At 39.6% G+C, this 17,131-nt stretch overlaps 3 protein-coding genes and 1 long non-coding RNA gene across 4 annotated transcripts; 2 read left to right on the forward strand and 2 right to left on the reverse strand.

Annotated features, from left to right (window-relative positions):
- The first annotated feature begins 1,851 nt into the window (after positions 1-1,851).
- On the forward strand, positions 1,852-5,343 carry LOC103437705 (anthranilate phosphoribosyltransferase, chloroplastic). The gene is made up of 10 exons (XM_008376201.3): positions 1,852-2,295; positions 2,413-2,556; positions 3,541-3,702; positions 3,793-3,876; positions 3,986-4,174; positions 4,284-4,374; positions 4,487-4,546; positions 4,659-4,777; positions 4,870-5,004; positions 5,091-5,343. The coding sequence occupies exons 1-10, from the start codon at positions 2,092-2,094 to the stop codon at positions 5,118-5,120; spliced, it is 1,218 nt and encodes a 405-aa protein (XP_008374423.1). The 5' UTR covers positions 1,852-2,091; the 3' UTR covers positions 5,121-5,343.
- On the reverse strand, positions 5,244-6,839 carry LOC103437706 (uncharacterized). Its single transcript, XM_008376202.4, has 3 exons — positions 5,860-6,839; positions 5,589-5,642; positions 5,244-5,454 (listed from the first exon to the last, which is right to left on the reverse strand). Exons 1-3 carry the CDS (start codon positions 6,686-6,688, stop codon positions 5,408-5,410), a joined length of 930 nt encoding a protein of 309 aa, XP_008374424.1. The 5' UTR covers positions 6,689-6,839; the 3' UTR covers positions 5,244-5,407.
- A 2,547-nt stretch (positions 6,840-9,386) lies between these two features.
- On the forward strand, positions 9,387-11,167 carry LOC103437704 (uncharacterized). Its single transcript, XM_008376200.4, has 5 exons — positions 9,387-9,678; positions 10,029-10,133; positions 10,246-10,501; positions 10,679-10,756; positions 10,841-11,167. Exons 1-5 carry the CDS (start codon positions 9,640-9,642, stop codon positions 10,972-10,974), a joined length of 612 nt encoding a protein of 203 aa, XP_008374422.1. The 5' UTR covers positions 9,387-9,639; the 3' UTR covers positions 10,975-11,167.
- A 2,367-nt stretch (positions 11,168-13,534) lies between these two features.
- Positions 13,535-17,100, reverse strand: LOC103438124 (uncharacterized). Its single transcript, XR_011582247.1, has 3 exons — positions 16,771-17,100; positions 13,944-14,005; positions 13,535-13,756 (listed from the first exon to the last, which is right to left on the reverse strand). It is a non-coding gene; the product is annotated as an uncharacterized lncRNA (long non-coding RNA).
- Positions 17,101-17,131: the final 31 nt, after the last annotated feature.

Raw genomic sequence — 17,131 nt, forward strand, 5'->3', positions numbered from 1 at the left:
AGAATCGCATAACAATTTTGGGCTGCTTACTAAAGTTGGCATATTGTGCCCCTTCCATATTTAGATTAAAGTCATGGGCCTCAGTTGACTGAAAAGTGATCCATAATAGAAATGTCGATAATTTGACGACCAATCCAATGATTGGAAAACGGGCCTGTCATTTGTGGATGGGCTGGTCCTCAAGCCCATCTGGGCTTGTTTGATCTTGTTTTGAGACGCTTCAAGACTTGGCTTGCTATCTATAAGATTCGAATCTAAATTTCTTACTTACAAATACCACAAGACTGTAGGACTAATTAAGTGACAGTAAGAGAGCCTCTAACAAGAATAAACATTGTTAAGAGAGCCTCTAACAAAAATTGCGGTCTCAAAACCAAATAGGCGAGGAAGTTGTTTTTATTTTTTATTTTTTTTAAAGGATTAATTGGTGGTTCTTTGACAGCAATCCATTTTTTTGAGAGCTGGAAAGATTAAAAAAGGCATTTCAACGTTCCCCTAACTATCATCGTGTGATTCATCAAAACCAAAAATCGAACCTCATACGTGCCGTGTGAAATTCCACCTGGAATTCGAAGAAGAAGGAAGTTGCTTTCTGTCATGAAAGGTAGGTGATCAAAATCAAATTAAGATTCTCAAAGTAATGGTTTCCTCTATATGTGGCCAGCCAAGACAATCCCAATTAATGAAATGCTTGATCCCCCACTAATCATGCATGTGCACACATGAATACGTTTTGGTTATATTAGCCCAAGGATTCGTGAAATCTAAGGTAGCTGGGATGCACAAATTTGGCAAAGGATTACGGAGGACCCTTCGATTTGTTTTTTTTATAATCACATACTAAACGAGACACTAATTACCAACAATTTGATTTGTTTTTATAATCACATGTTAATTGAGACACTAATTACCAACAATTTGAAGACACTATTTACCAAATGATACAATGTAAAGTCTTATATGTTAAAGATAAACTCTGGAGGACTTGGGTTGACTATTCTAGGTAAGAATGAATATCATACTCATGTTCGAGATAAAAAATGTGTCATGATAAGTTTTTAATACATTAACTAAAATTTATGAACAAATGAAAATCGTACAATTAAATTTGTTTTTTAGTAGAGCGATGACGTTAGTAAGTTAGATAGTTATTTGTTGAGGGAGAGGAGTCGGTAAGGTTCGAACTCTCACTAAGATACACAAATATTATTTATTTTTGACACTGCAATAAAACGTGATTGCCAGTACAACCATTTGATCCCAAGGCTTGATATTTATTTCTATATCTATAAGATTTTATGTTTGGTAAAATATCTATAGCATAGCTCCTAATAAAATTACCAATTTAGAATTTATGGAGGAGAACAAACAAGCACTTCAAGGAAAATCTTTGCAATACGGATCAAAAGGTGCATGACCCGCAGCCCATCTTTGGTTTTTACATTGACCTATGGAAGTTAATGAGGACCAAATGGGAATTGTGTATGGGCTCGTTTAGATGTCATTTTAAAATGATTGAAATCGTTTTTAGAAAAAGTGTTTTTGGATTTCAAAAGTATTTTAAGTGCTTTATTATGATTTACTTGTATTTTTATTAATGATTAGGTCCAAAAACATTTTCACCAAAAACACTTTCAGTCATTTTAAAAGCACAACCAAACGAATAGTATATCTATTTTAGGACACTATAAATGGTTTAACAATATATAAACCACGGAAAGAGATCATTTCCGGATCTATTTCACCTAATCCTCTTCATTAAACAATCTGGTACTTGAAATTTGATTCAACGGGTAAAAACACAGGTTCATTTTAAAAATTATAATAATTTTAAACGTTAGATTAAATTTCAAAGATTTAGATTATATGATGAAGAGGATTAGGTACAACAAGGAACAAGGGAGAGGCACTTTCCGCCAAGCTTTTCTGACACCCGTGACTCCGAAGACTGAGCCTTTGGAGGGCAAAACTCTTTGAAAATCTTCGAAGCGCCCAAATTTCCCTCGAATTTTTTCTGGGCAGTGGGGATTTCGTCCTAGCCATTGATTGTAGGACTCTTTTCAGTTTGAAAATCTCAGAGGTTTTGCTGCCATGGCAGTTTCAACGCAGCACCAATCTCTGACTAGTCTTGCTTCGTTGACTCACCGTACTAAGCTCGAATTCCGAAGCAGCTGCTGCATTCCTTCAGTTTCCAGCACAAAGCAGAGAAGCTCAGCTACCCGTGTCAATGCCGTGCTGTCCGCCGCGACCTGTGAGAGCTCGAATTCGAAGCCACAGATAGCTTCTTTCAGTGAGGTGCCAATTGGGGTTCTTTGAATTTTAATAAATTTTCTCTGGATTTTATGATTTGGGTTTTTGTTTTGGTGGAGAAACATGAATTGGGTATGTGAGATTTTGGTGTGGTTTGTGCAGTTGATCGAGTCTTTGATTAGTCGGGTGGATTTGACGGAGGAGGAAGCTGAAGCGTCGTTGGAGTTCTTGCTGGCTGATGCCAATGAGGCTTTGATCAGTGCTTTTCTTGTGTTGTTGAGAGCCAAAGGAGAGACATATGGAGAAGTAAGTATTTTTTATTGAAAACAGAAAATTTGAATTTTTAGTAGGTCAAATTATGTGATTGCAATTCTATGTGAATCCATCCATTCTCACATGCATTGACCATTCTTTTACTCGTGTTTTCGTCGTCGACATATTATAATCCAGAATCCGTGCGGAAATCGATTTTATTTTGAATAATAATGCTACCATTAGAGAAACTGTGAACTTTTGTTTGTGATTTATTCTTATATCACCAAATTTGTGGACTATGTAATCTATATTGACAGTTATTGTTGGAAAGGCCACTTTTCATACTTGCATCAATCAGTTCAAATTTGCATATTAAGTTAGCCTTCCTAAGGGTGAGTGAAATTTCGGTATCTAAAGGTACAGAAGGATTCTTTCAATGGATTGTATAGGTCAGTCTTCTTCTGAGCTCCTCGATTCTAGGAAGCATGCTCCACTTACTTTTTGTTGTCAGTCAATCTCCGCGAAAGACTCTGGTTTGATATTCTTACAAGAACCAACATCTAAGATCACTAACCAATCTGGTTCACAAAATCTGATTCTTGGTGGATGGTTGCAGCTGATTGAAAAGGCTTCCCTCGTTAATTTGAGAATTGCTTACAATGCAATACTTTTGGCTGGAATGAGTACGTTAGAAATGCGTATTTGGAACAAAAGTAGAAATCAGTGAGCTGGTCATTGAATGTGTGAGTAACAGAGCCTCGTCTGGGAAAAATATGAATGATTTTCCTAATAATAAGTGTCCGTGTGATAAGCTGATAACTGGGATTTTTTTTTTCTGTTCCGAGTAGCACTTGGGTTCTAGTTTTTCTTTTGGTCTTGTTTTGTTGGTCTTTTGTTCTGCATTTGTGATGGCTTTTTTTTTGGGGGTGTTTCTATTGTTTTTCTGATCTGATCCTGTTGTTTTGTAGGTCAAGCATACCATGATATAGCTTATTTCCTGGATAATTTTTTTTACTAGTTATTATTATTAAACAGATTGTCGGATTAGCAAAGGCGATGCTGAAGCACAGTTTGAAGATAGAAGGCTTAGACAATGCAGTGGACATTGTTGGAACTGGTGGTGATGGCGCAAACACAGTAAACATTTCCACAGGGGCTGCAATACTTGCTGCAGCTTGTGGTGCAAAAGTTGCAAAGGTAACATCCATCTATATTGATATTGTGATATTTATGTGCCGTGTTTCTTTTATCAAAGTAAATACTATCAAACAATTGTTTGTATCTCAGCAAGGAAACCGTTCAAGTTCCTCTGCATGTGGAAGTGCTGATGTATTAGAAGCTTTGGGAATAATAATCGATTTGGACCCTGAGGTTGGTGCACTAAATATTTTATTTCGAATATGGTAAATAAAATGTGCAGTAGTGATATCAAATATAGCCAGATAAATGCTCATTCAGGTTGGAATTCTTCTTGAAACAGGGGGTAACTAGATGTGTGAACGAAGCAGGCATTGGCTTTATGATGGCACCCAAATATCATCCAGCAATGCATATTATCCGCCCTGTCAGAAAAAAACTGAAAGTGAAGACTGTGTTTAACATATTGGGACCTATGTTGAATCCAGCTAGAGTACCGTTCGCTGTTGTTGGTGTATACAAGGATGACTTGGTGATCGTTTATTCTTAGAATTTTAGTGATAGCTTGGAGAAGTTTGGATTTTACCTTATAACTATTGAGCTGCATGTGCATGTGGTTTATAATTTTCTTATCTATATAGGTCTTAAAGATGGCCAATGCTTTGCAAAGCTTTGGAATGAAGAGAGCACTAGTCGTTCACTCTGAGGGCTTGGACGAAATGAGCCCACTTGGTAAAATTCCTCCCCTGATTTTAAGATCATGTAGGAGCTAATACAATATCATCATTATTTTGCTTCTAGTTTAACATAAAGCCTCACTTACGCGTGATTGATTTCAATATAGGACCCGGGCATATCCTTGATGTGACTCCCAATAAGATCGAGGAGTTCTCTTTTGATCCATGTGAAAATCTTGTCTCTAGTTTTCAACTGTTGATTCTTGTGCTTATATTTTGTTGGATGATTTTTCATTCAACTCAGTGTTCTCATCAATTCATAATTTTTATTATATACAGTGGATTTTGGAATTCCTCGCTGCACCCTTGATGATTTGCGAGGCGGAGGCCCAGAGTATAATGCCGATGCACTAAAGCGTGTATTGTCAGGGGAGAAGGGTGCCATTGCAGATGCATTTGTAAGGTTCCTTAATCGTTACAATAAAGCGTCAATTTTGTTACTTTCTTCCTATGTTTGACAAATCTGTTCATTACCAAAACTATTGGGCAGATCTTAAACGCTGCAGCAGCTCTCTTGGTCAGCGGCCGGGTGAACACCTTAGCTGAAGGAATTTCTTTGGCTCGGGAAACACAACTTTCAGGGAAAGCTATTAGGATCCTTGATCAATGGGTAGCACTCTCCAATGTAAGTGGTTAGGCCATACATTTGATATCTTCAGTTTGTGATTGAAAGTATCATTTTCTTTAATTCGTTTTGCTTAACGATTGCAGACAATGATTAAAGATGTGGTTATTTACTGAGGACGTCAGAGCTATTGAGCCGACGCTGTTGAGAGAGCAAAATAAGGCAAAGGGTTGTATGTTGAATTGTTTTCAATCTTCTGTTTAGAATTCATGTATACTTCAGAGAAAAATTAACTAGAATTGAAAAGAATTCCAACACTTTTCTTCGTCTGTCAACTCGAAAACCAAGTGTAGTTTTATAAATATGTGAAACAATGGAAGCAAAGAAGTTTCAAAAATATGTTTACATCTCTCTCTCTCTCTCTCTCTCTCTCTGCATACATATGCTAAATTCTGTATCCATTTCAATAATGTTTCTTTGTAATATAAGCTAGTAGACACACCAGTAATCCTGCAAAAAGAAATTCCCAAATGATTAGACACCAAAGTTAGATCATTCGAAACTAATTTGCGCCTTTATAAGGTCGGTAAATTGGTAAATTTGACACGAGTTGTTGTACTGTAACAATGAGCGGAAGGAAGTACCTCTGAATGTGTAACTTTCTGCCGTAGAGTATGTTCTTGTTGATGCTGATTTTACTGCACATCAGACAGAAAGATCATCAATTAAGTTGCACACTAATAAATGGTTGGATGAGCATGCTAGGATGACTTGACCGTCTCTTGAACTCGAGTACGAATACTCCTGCTCGTAAATTAGACTCGTTTAAAATATACACATCGCTTGGTTAAAATTAGCTAGTGAAAATTTGATACAGAAGTTATAGAAAGGAGAATAATCATGGGGATGTCTAACCAGAATCACAATTTGACGTGGAATTGAAGCTCCCACACATACACAATTGCCTAATGCCATCAGCACCGTACCCGCACGTGCCACTGGTAGCCTCGCACGCTCTACAAAACTCATCGTTTTCTTGAGCAGAGTACTTCACTCGGATACCATACGACCACCCATGGGCCCCATCCAGCTTCAGCGGGGCCAGATTGTAAGCACTGCTATACCCTTCACACTGAAGCTTGGTGAGATTAACGGCCTTGATGGCCTCAAACGGCACCGCACAACACTCAGGTGGACCCGAACCAAACATGGAACCCACCCTCCTATGGCCCAACATATCCCACGCTGGACAATCATAGTATTCCTCGCAACTCATTCCCGAAACGTTTCTGCATGGCAAGTGCTTCCCCGGAAAGCCTTGAAAGAGCGGCGACTGAGCCGAGCAGCCGATCAGCATGAACACGTTGTCGGCCGTCGGGTTCATGTACGGAGCCCGCCATTGCTCGACGGAGAAGCCATTGCCCTTGGCACCTAGTACTATGCTGTCACATGTTGACATGTGAGGTTCATGCAACGTGAGGGCTTGGTAAGCGTAGTCTATGTCCAAGACCCTGTAAGATCCCGAGCTTACGTGAAACATGAGCACATCGTTGATGCAGTATAAGAGATCTCGAAAACCCGGGTGCCCGCAGCCGGAGCGGACGGCGAACGGGTAATCTACGGTGAGGTTTCCGCAATACGATCTGCATGTGTTGGCCGAACCTGATGGAAAAAACGAAGAAAATAAAACACAGAGGAGGAAGCTGGGAATTATGAGCATAGTAGTAGTACTATAGCTACTCATGGATGCAAGTGAGAGAGAGAGAGAGAGAGAGAGAGAGAGAGAGAGAGAGAGAGAGTTTGAGTGAGCTGTGTGGTTTGTGGTTTGTAATATGAGGGACTTAGTGGAAAATGCAGATGATATTGATACCTTGCTTGGATGATTTGTATTCAGAATATCTTTTGGTGAATGGCTAATGGGTTTTGCTGCTCTTTTCGGTTGGAGAATTATTTGTTTTTAAAACTTTAGTGTATGCTTTTGAAAAATTGAAATCCTGCAGAAGCTTTAGTTTGCTTTTGGGTCTTGGGACGGCAATAAAATTGCACGAAATGATTCCGATGGGGTTGGCTTTATGTTCCATCGTCTTTGCTTGTCCATTACCATGACAAAGAAGGCGTTTTCCCTAATGGTAGTATTATATTAGTGCTTTTCACTTATGCAAGAGGTATCGTGTTTTACTGACATAGATAAAAGTTTGATTCAAAGACACGTCATTTTTCAAATTTCTTATTATTGATTTCGTAGTTTTCACGTGTCATTTCTGTTGAAATTTAGGATTGTTTTGTTATTTGAATTTGGGCTTAGCCCGTTAGTATTAGAGTTTCGTTTTCTTGCTTATTAGGGTTAGGTTAGTTCTATATATATATGATACTTTGAAGCTCGTAGAAAAACAAGTCATTCATAATGTAGTCTCTTGGAGTTTTGTAGCCGTTTCGGCATTCTTGTTTATTTAATAATACTATTATTTTGTTAGTCTCGTTCGTTGAGCACTCTGATATTCAACTTGGTATCAGAACAGGTTTGATTATATTGGATCTAATCTACTTTTGTTTGTTCATATCAGTTTGTCTATGCTTTTGTCCAGTTTCGATCCGTGAAACTTTTTTCGTTTTCTGGTTTGAGTTACCATTTCGTTGTCGTTACAAAAAGAAAGAAAAAAGAATCTGTTAAAGTTTAAAGCTGGAGTCGCACCGAGCCACCAGCCGCTGCCCTTGCTGTCACCCACCGTTGTGTTTGTTCCTGTTCCATCCGCAAAGATGAACTCACCACCCCATATTGCACCTGCATCAGACCTGCGCCACTCACAGCTGCCCGCATCAGGTCACCACCAACGCACTGCCTTCAACCCGCACCAGACTGCTGCCTGTAACCCCAACCCGACCCGCCGATCTAACCTATCCACCACACTACTGCTACACCTCTGTCTCGCACCACTGCTGTACCTGCTGCCATCCCTGCCTCCAGATGATTCGTTCCTTGACCTACTGCTGCACATTTGTTGTTATGTGGACTAAACCATCCTGACTAGATTTGTTGAACCAACCCTCCACCCCGCTGCTGTCTTTTGCTTCCTCACTTGAAAAGGCTGCAACCACATTTTGGAGTCTGAGTTCAGAATGTTGGTCTGCACTTGTTTTGCACCCAGTTTGCTAACATGAACCGAAGAAAGAGAGAATGGAGTTGAAGCTTTGGTCCTTGTTGATTGAAGTTGTCGTTGGGCTTGTCTTGGTTGATTTGGATTCAGAATGAAATTTGTTTGCCAATCACTCAAGTGCTTGAACTTGTGACCACCCAAGTGATAAGTTTTGTTTTTTATTCGTTCGTTGCTGCAGTTGGGATATAGGAATCTAGTTCGTTTAGTGATAGAGTCCACACTCCCAACATTTGGTTGCCAGAATTTGTTGATTGTTGGAATTGCTTGTTCGCTCACTCACTCGCCTGTTCACTTGTATTGTTCGTTTGCTAGCTTGAATCGCTTGCCTTGTCGTGTCCGCCTAACGGAGCTTGCCTTGTCGTGTCCGCATAACGGAGCTTGCCTTGTCTTGTTCGCCTAACGGAGCTTGCATCTGCATCTGCTTGTTGGCAAACTCATGACGTGTACCGCCATGAGTTTGACGGTCCGCTTAACGGAGCTTGTCTTATCTTGTTCACCTAACGGAGCTTGCATCTGCATCTGCTTGTTGGCAAACTCATGACGTGTACCGCCATGAGTTTGACGGGATGTGTTGGAATTTAGAATTATTTTGTTATTTGAATTTGGGTTTAGCCCGTTAGTATTAGGATTTCATTTTCTTGTTTATTAGGGTTAGGTTAGTTCTCTATATATATGATGCTTGGTAGCTCGTAGAAAAACAAGTCATTCACAATGTAACATCTTTGAGTTTTGTAGCCGTTTCGGCATTCTCGTTCATTTAATAATACTATTATTTTGTTAGTCTCGTTTGTTGCGCACTCTAATATTCAACTATTTCACTAAGTAAGAAGCAAGCATCTGACTGACAGTCAAATAATACATTTATTCAAAGTTTTCAGTTAGAGAATCACTCATGTTTTTTTTTGTGAGCACCGTGTCTCAAATGCAACACCAAATAACAATCTGACTTAGAATTTTACCGCATTTTCATTGAACCACTTGCCGTAATTCATGTTTTACAAATGTTGAAAATATGGGTAGTATTTAGCCAACCAAAAATGTCCGCTCGTTATGGTCTAACAAGTCTGATTTTGCAACAAAAATAAAACAACAAAGTATGGTCCAATTGAATTATTAAACAACAGGTCAAATCCATAACGAATGATAGGTAAAATACCGACATATCGTACACATGTCAAGTGTTTGGCGAAAAAATGACATGTCGTACGCACAGACCAAGTGTTTGCCAAAGGAATGACAAGTCGTAGCCATGGTAGGGTATAATTTCAAACGACATGTCGTATATATGTCGATCGTTTTCCACGTGCCACCTGACTGAGCGGGAAGTGAGAATCTGGCGGTGGCGATCAGTACCACCGTCCGCGTTGCCTCCCACCTTTCCGTTTGGCTGCCCAGAAAAAAAACAGTAACTTTAACTGTATTCAGCCGTTCTCTCCTCCAAGGAGACAGGAAGAACTCTAATTTTCTCGGAAACCAAACGCCTCAGTGTCATAGAAGGTCCTCTTTGGGTGGTTCGTGTGAAGATCATACTATTTGATAAATGGGAGCTCCGGAGGAATCCGAAGACACTGTCTCAAACGTAAAGAGGACCTTCAGAATTTCCAACATTTTTTCTATTCTTATATGATAATTCTCTAAAACTGAATAATTTGGAATTAAATACGCCTGCCCAATTAATTTTTAGTTTATATTTCCTTCATTTCTGGGTAAGTTTATGAATTTAGTGTCACTTGTTTAAATTTGGAGAAATTGAAATTTGGGTTTGATTTGTTATACGTTTTTGGAACTTGGGTTTGATTTGTTATATGTTTTTGGAACTTGGGTATGATTTGTTATGCGTTTCTGGAACTTGGTTTTATTATAAATTGCCCACCATATGTTTGATGAAATTCCTGTTAGAGTGATATGGCATTGTTTTCTTTGGACTAGCATTCTCCGAAACTAGCAGGAACTGTCAACTGGGGCACGGCAACTGTCATCGGAGTGTTTGCAGGTTTGTTCTATGGTGGTAGCAAGGAAGCAGCTGCATCAGTTGTAAGTTTGTATCTTAAATAACAACGTTCCGAACTGAGGTGTTTGATTATTATCGTACGCAATCTTCTTAAAAATTGAAACTTGTGAGGACTTTCTGCCTTTGTTTTGGCAGAGCAAAGATGCAGAAGTAATGTTGAAGCTAGGGAGCACGCCAGACAAGCGTGAACAATATCGTCTCATGAGAGATGCAATGGAGAAAAGGTTCATTCGTGTCACTCGGGGCTCAATAGTTGGTGGAGTGCGCCTTGGATTGTTTACTGCTACTTTTTGTGGTATACAGAATCTGCTTGCTGAGAAAAGGGGCAAGCATGATGTTTTCAATGTTGTTGGAGCCGGTTCAGCCACTGCTGCTACATTTGCTCTAATAAGTATGAGTCATATCTGATCTTCGGGTTTCTTTTCGTAAACTGTGGTTGTCAGTCATTGGGCATGTGCGGAAGCATCGACTTCTGAAGTGATGCTTATGGCCCTTTCAGAATGTTCAAAGTAATTCATGAAATGCAATGTTTTCTCGCTATATAACATTTGGTTTCTACTTTAATCAGTGCCTGGATCATTGGCTTGGCGAGCAAGAAACGTGATGCTAGGTGCTACCCTAGGAGCAGTGTTAGGTTTTCCACTAGGTAATACAGTCAACCGTGTAATTTTCCAAATGTAAGTTTAATCAATCTTATGTCGCTTACATGGGTTGATGCATGTCGTGGCAGGGTGGGCACATTTGAAGCTGGTAGAGAAGGCAAATGAAGGGAATCTAGCTGCACATCCTCATTCAGATCAAAGAGAAGCAACGAGTGGTGTTGGTGCTGCAATTGAGAGGCTGGAAGAAACCTTGAATAAGTAGAACATAAATTTCTGTAAGGCAAGACCTCCCCGTTGTCCGGCGCAAAATGAGAAGGATGAAAAATTCGAGAAAAACTAGTAAGGTGAGCTAAGAACTATGCAGTATTCGTTGTTGCGTTTATTGAGAAATAACAACACTTGGTGAATCTTTTGAAGGTGTTTTCGGTATAAATGTTACAATTTCTAGAGCAGAACATTTTTTTTCTTCGTTAGGAAAACGCACATCATAATTATCTTAGAATCCGTAATGATATCATAATTGTGAACGTAATCATGGATTTGAATCGTCGACTTATGTTTGTTTTGGTTTCATTTGCAACTATGCTCAACAACAAAGCCTAACCCCACTAAGTGGGGCCGGTTGTATGAATTCTAAAACATTATTGCTCTCGATTTTGCTACTATGCTCAAGAAGAATTAATTAAGTTTATTGATCCTCTTTGCATTAAAGGAATACAGTGAAACTCAAACAGAAAAAACCTATTGAATTCATACGTATTGAATTCATAAACATCCGCGATCTCCAAACCCCCTCCCATGCTTGGCCAAATCACCACGCTTGATAACAGGCGAGCACATTCTTGGACAATTGTGTTGTTTGAGCTCATATGTTTCCACCACCTCCACACTAGCAAAGAGGACAAGATTATCTGAGACGGACAGTAAAAACGACACCACCCGTACAGACATCACAGGGCTGGCAGACTCTGGGCGGCCCCCTGCACCATCGTCGCCATCAGTGTCTTCGTCTTCTGAGGTATACGATTCTTCCTTGGGACCTAAGCCATGGTATACCAGGCACATAAGGCCGTGAAATGAGTCACGAGGGAGTCTTGTACAGCCTCAAAACGAGGACAAAATATGCCTCAGAGCTCATCTAACACCCGAACCTCCCTCGGGACACCATCGGAGTCCAACTGATATGCAACAACCTCTGAGCTTAACGAACGCTTGGCAATAAAAAAGGTGTCATGATAAGAAAAATCAGAAACAGGATAATTAGGAAAACCTCAGACTCCGATCGCACTTGCATCCTCCCAGTTCTCCTGGATCGTGTCGAAAAAGTAAAAGAAATGGGCTAAACATGCATGGTCACGAGACATGGATGTTACAACGATCATGTTGCCTCAAGAAAAATGTTTATAGATATAGGTAGCATTTAAAGGACCACCAATGGAGGGAATGTTCGGCAGAACCCTCCACGTCCCAATGTCAGGATAAAAAACCTCGAAAAGAGGTGACCAGTGTTCTTCCACGACTCCGTTAAATGTCTTGGCCAAGACATAGATTTTGCGGTCAATGTTGATCACCTTAAGGTTGATTTTGTGACCCGTCATACTTGGAATGTTGATTTTCTTGCAAATGAGGACAAAATCGGTCTCTGGACCATCACCGACCTCAAGCTCACACTCATAAACTTGGAGGTTACCCCACTGATGTTGCTGCTTCCAGTGCTTTTACTGTTCCAGCTACCACCCTCGAACCATTTATCGCCTAGCATGTATAAACGGTCATCCACCATCGTATAGGCCAGATCCATTGGCACTTTTATACTGCCATCTGGGAGTCGATACTTGTTCACGACTTGAAACTCGGGCCTCGCCATAGCTGGCCTTGCAGGAATGACGGGCAATAATCTCCTCATATCGTGATGATGTAGCTCCAAATCCATCTGCATAAACAAAAACCAACCCTTATTGTTCTCCTTCTCCTACACCCCCATCTTCTTCGCAATTTTAATGACCCTATGAATTCTGATCAATATGTTGAGCGACCTAAACCTAGACCCAGCGGCAGTGTGGAGATCAATTTATAATACTAAAGCCCTAGAGCAATCAGGAAATATTTAGGAATCCCTCAATTTCTAGGATTGAGAGGGATGAGATTTCTTCTCCTTATTTCCAAACCCCAGAGCAATTAGGAAACGAAAATTAATGGGGAAAAATAAAAACTTCATGGTCAATTTTGAAACTTTCTCAAATTGAGGGTCTAAAATGCAATAAGTATTTTTATTTTTTTATTCGATGATACTTACGTTAGATATTGCACTCCCCGTATATACCCTTGTTAATTTTTGTCTATTAATCTTCAATTTAGTTGATGACTATCGAAAATTGAGATGCGTGTGAAAGGTAAAAATGGGTGTATGAATAACATCACCAAGAATATAAAGGCTTAGCTTATCCAAGTTATTTTCATACTTTGCTTCAATTGCTTCAACATCAAGTTTTCTTTGTTACTAGTGTTCTTTTACTAGTGCTGCGATTGTAGGCTATGGCGGCACATGCTTTAGTTGGCGGAACTCCTGCTGGAGCATTGCAGTTTCGAATGGTGGGTAAATTATAGTGGAACTTCAGCTTTCTTCATAAACTACCTTTAAGGTGTTGGTTTGTTATATTTCAAAAGGTAAATTATATTTGGCACTCTCAAGTTTAAGGGCAATTACAAACCGATGCATCATCTTTAAAACGTTGCAACCTCATAAACAAACTTACGATTTAGTTGCAATGTCATGCATCCATAAGAAAATCTGATAAATTAATCGTTAGGCGATGAAGGCGTGGATCCCAACTTTGCCACATGTAGATTAAAAACAAATAAAAAAGGTTTAGATACAATTTTTCTTGTTGGATAAGTATAAATAATTAAACACCATCCCCCTTCCCCTCTCTTCCTTGTCCTCCTTGCCCAGCTCCTTCCTCATAGCGACTGCCGATAAACACCATCTCCACCCTCCTATTAATACCGGTGGCCACCTTCTTTTTTTTCTCTCCGCGGTTTGACTACAATCCGTAGCAAGCGAACCACTGATGAGTCGATATTATACTATATATTTTACCTTTTATACTTTATATTTTACCTTATTCTTAGTTATAAATTATTAGTTATTTTGTGAGAATTTTGATTTATATTCTTAATGTTCCATTATAAAACCAACAACTTGACAAACTCAGTTCAAAACCAAAATACCAGGATTTTTTTACGGCGTTACATTGATTTCCAGTAGTTGCTTGCATACCTGAAGGTGGGTCCTGAAATTTGCAAACAAACAATGACAATTAGCTTGGAACACCAAGAATCACACCAAAATGCTTCATCAATCTCTTCTTTTGTGAGACCCTTATTCTCGAGAAAAGACCGTCTGTAAAGAACAATGGCTGGTTTTTGTTTATGCAAATGGATTCGGAGCTACTGCATCTCGATATCAGGAGATTATTGCTCGTATTCCTGGAAGGCCGGTTACGGCGAGGCCCAAGTTTCAAGTCGTGAACAAATATCGACTCCCAGATGGCAGTATAACAGCGCCAATGGATCTAGCCTATACGACGGTGGATGACCGTTTATACATGCTAGGCGGTAAATGGTTCGAGGGTAGCAACTGGAACGGTAAAAGCACTGGTAAGCAGCAGTAGGGTAACCTCCAAATTTATTAGTATGAGCTCGAGATTGGTGATAGTTCGAAGATCGATCATATCCTCGTTTTCAAGAAAAGCGACATTCCGAGTATGATGGGTCACAAAATCAACCCTATTTTGATAAACATTGATCGCAAAATCTATGTCTTGGCCAGGATGTTTACCGGAGTCGTGAAAGAACACTGGCCGCCTCTTTTCAAGGTTTTTGATCCCGACAATGGGTCGTGAAGGGTTCTACCGAACATTCCCCTCATTGACGGTCCTTTAAACACTATCAATATCTATAAACACTTTTCTTGGGGCAACAAGATCGTTGTAATATCCGTCTCTCGTGACCATGCCTATTCAGACACGGTCATGAGACATGGATGTTACAACAATCTTGTTGGCCCAAGAAAAATGTTTATAGATATAGGTAACATTTAAATGACAGCCAATGGAGGGAATGTTTGGCATAACCCACCACGACCTAGTGTCGGGATCAAAAACCTTGAAAAGAGGTGGTTAGTGTTCTTCCACGACTCCGATAAAAGTTCTGGCCAAGACATAGATTTTGCAGTCAATGTTTATCACAATAAGGTTGATTTTGTGACCCATCATACTCGGAATGTCGCTTCTTTTGCAAACGAGGACAGGATTGGTCTCCAAACCATCACCAACCTCGTGCTCACACTCATAAACTTGGAGGTTACCCCACTGCTGTTGCTTCCCAGGGGTTTTATCGTTCCAGCTACTACCCTCGAACCATTTACCGCATAACATGTACAAACAGTCATCCACCCCGTATAGGCCAGATCCATTGGGGCTGTTGTATTGCCATCTGGGAGTCGATACTTGTTCACGACTTGAAACTCAGGCCTCACTGTAACCGACCTTGCAGCAAGTAGCTCCAAATCCATCTGCATAAACAAAAACCAACCCTCATTGTTTTCCTTCTCCTGCACCGTCATCTTCTTCGCAATTTTAATGAACCTGTGAATTTTGAGCAAAATGTTGAGCGACCTAGACCCAATGGCAATTTTGGAGATTGATTTATAATACTAAACTCCTAGAGCAATCAGGAAATATTTAGGAATTTCCAAACCCTAGAGCAATTAGGAATTATAAGATCCTAGAGCAATCAGGAAATATTTAGGAATTTCCAACCCTAGAGCAATTAGGAAACGGAAATTAATGAAAAATAAATAAAAACTTCGTGGTCAATTTTGAAATTTTCTCAAATTGAGGATCTAAAATGCAGTAAATCTTTTTATTTTCTTATACGATGATACTTAGATATTGACGATGGCATTCAACATTCATGTAATAAGAGGACGCGGCAAAAAGGAGGTAGGAAAAATTCATGTTTCTTTTGAGTGAAGATTACAGAGAGATGAACACAAGACTAGATGAAAGAGAGTAAAAAAGATATAGGATACAACTCGTATCAAGTAAATTCTACTTGATACAGACAGTCAATGTAATAAACAGTGGTGAGTTCTTCATACAGTCTACTTTTAACTCGTTAGATTCAAACTCAAAACAGTCTAAAACCGGTCACCACTTTTAACTCATCGCTGAAACCTCTCTCAAACCTCAGTTCAAGCTCTCTTCATTGATTGGTTGAAGTGCTCATGTTCGATCTTGAAAAGGTATATGTGCTTCCAAAAATCTATGCTTTTTCTTTGATATGGAGTCTATATTGGAATTTGGATTAATCTACTCTTCACGTTTGGACTTTGGATCAATTAGTGTTATGACTCCTTGTTCAACTTTCTAGGAAAATTTCCACAACTTGGTAAACATCAAGATTGGATCTTTTTGGAGTTTCTGGGTTCGGCCTACATTCAGTCACAAGTTTTGGGTTTCGAGACATATCCCTGAATAGGCATCGAGTGATTGGCATTAGTTGGTCTATTGGGCATTATGGGTATCTCGAGATACCATCTGTTTGGTTGGTGAGAAAATGGAGGAGTGTGAAAGAAACTGCGAGATTGTTTTGGGTGCTAGTGGTGGAAAAAGCCTCTCTGGTAAACCAACAAGTTGCATCAGACTTGGTTACGGGAATTTTTTGTTCTCTAATCTGTTCTTAGTCGACAGCTGAGATGTGCCAACTGTCTGTAAATGGGGTTTGAGTTGATTTTCAGGATCGAAGCTTTTAGTTTCCGATTTTCTCTTGCTTTTTGTTAAAAACTAACTTGGATATTAGGGCATTGTGATTGAGTGTGAGAAGATCAAGATGGATGGTTCAGAGTTGGGAGGTGGGTTTTTGTCTGGTCCTAGTGGGGGGATACTAACTAGACCTTGAATCGCCGGTTCCTAGATATAGCAGAAACCCAGAAAACCTTCAACCGAAACGCAAAACAATGAAACAAAACGAGCAGAACAAAAATTTGATATACCTGGGTAAATCTGGGTAAATCTGCAGCGCGACAGAAGTGGCTCCCTGCTGCTGCCTGCTGGCTGGGTGCAGTCGGCGGCTACGGGAGAGGAGGATGAGTAGAGGATGAGGAGGAAGGCTACGGGTAAAGAAAGGCAGCGGCAGAGAAGATGGGGATTAGGGTTTGTTTTATGATTGGAGTAGGATCCTTTTTCCCTTTTTTCTTCATCCTATCCATTCCCTCTATCCTATTTGAACGGTCACGATTAAACTATATTAACATTTTATATTAATTTTATATAAAAAAAAGATAAAATAAAAAATGTAAGATAAATGAATAAAAGGGAATGAAAAGAAGATGAAAGAGAATCCTAGTTCTTTAT

This window comes from Malus domestica, chromosome 06, assembly GCF_042453785.1.
Source record: "Malus domestica chromosome 06, GDT2T_hap1".
NCBI classification, from domain to species: domain Eukaryota; kingdom Viridiplantae; phylum Streptophyta; class Magnoliopsida; order Rosales; family Rosaceae; genus Malus; species Malus domestica.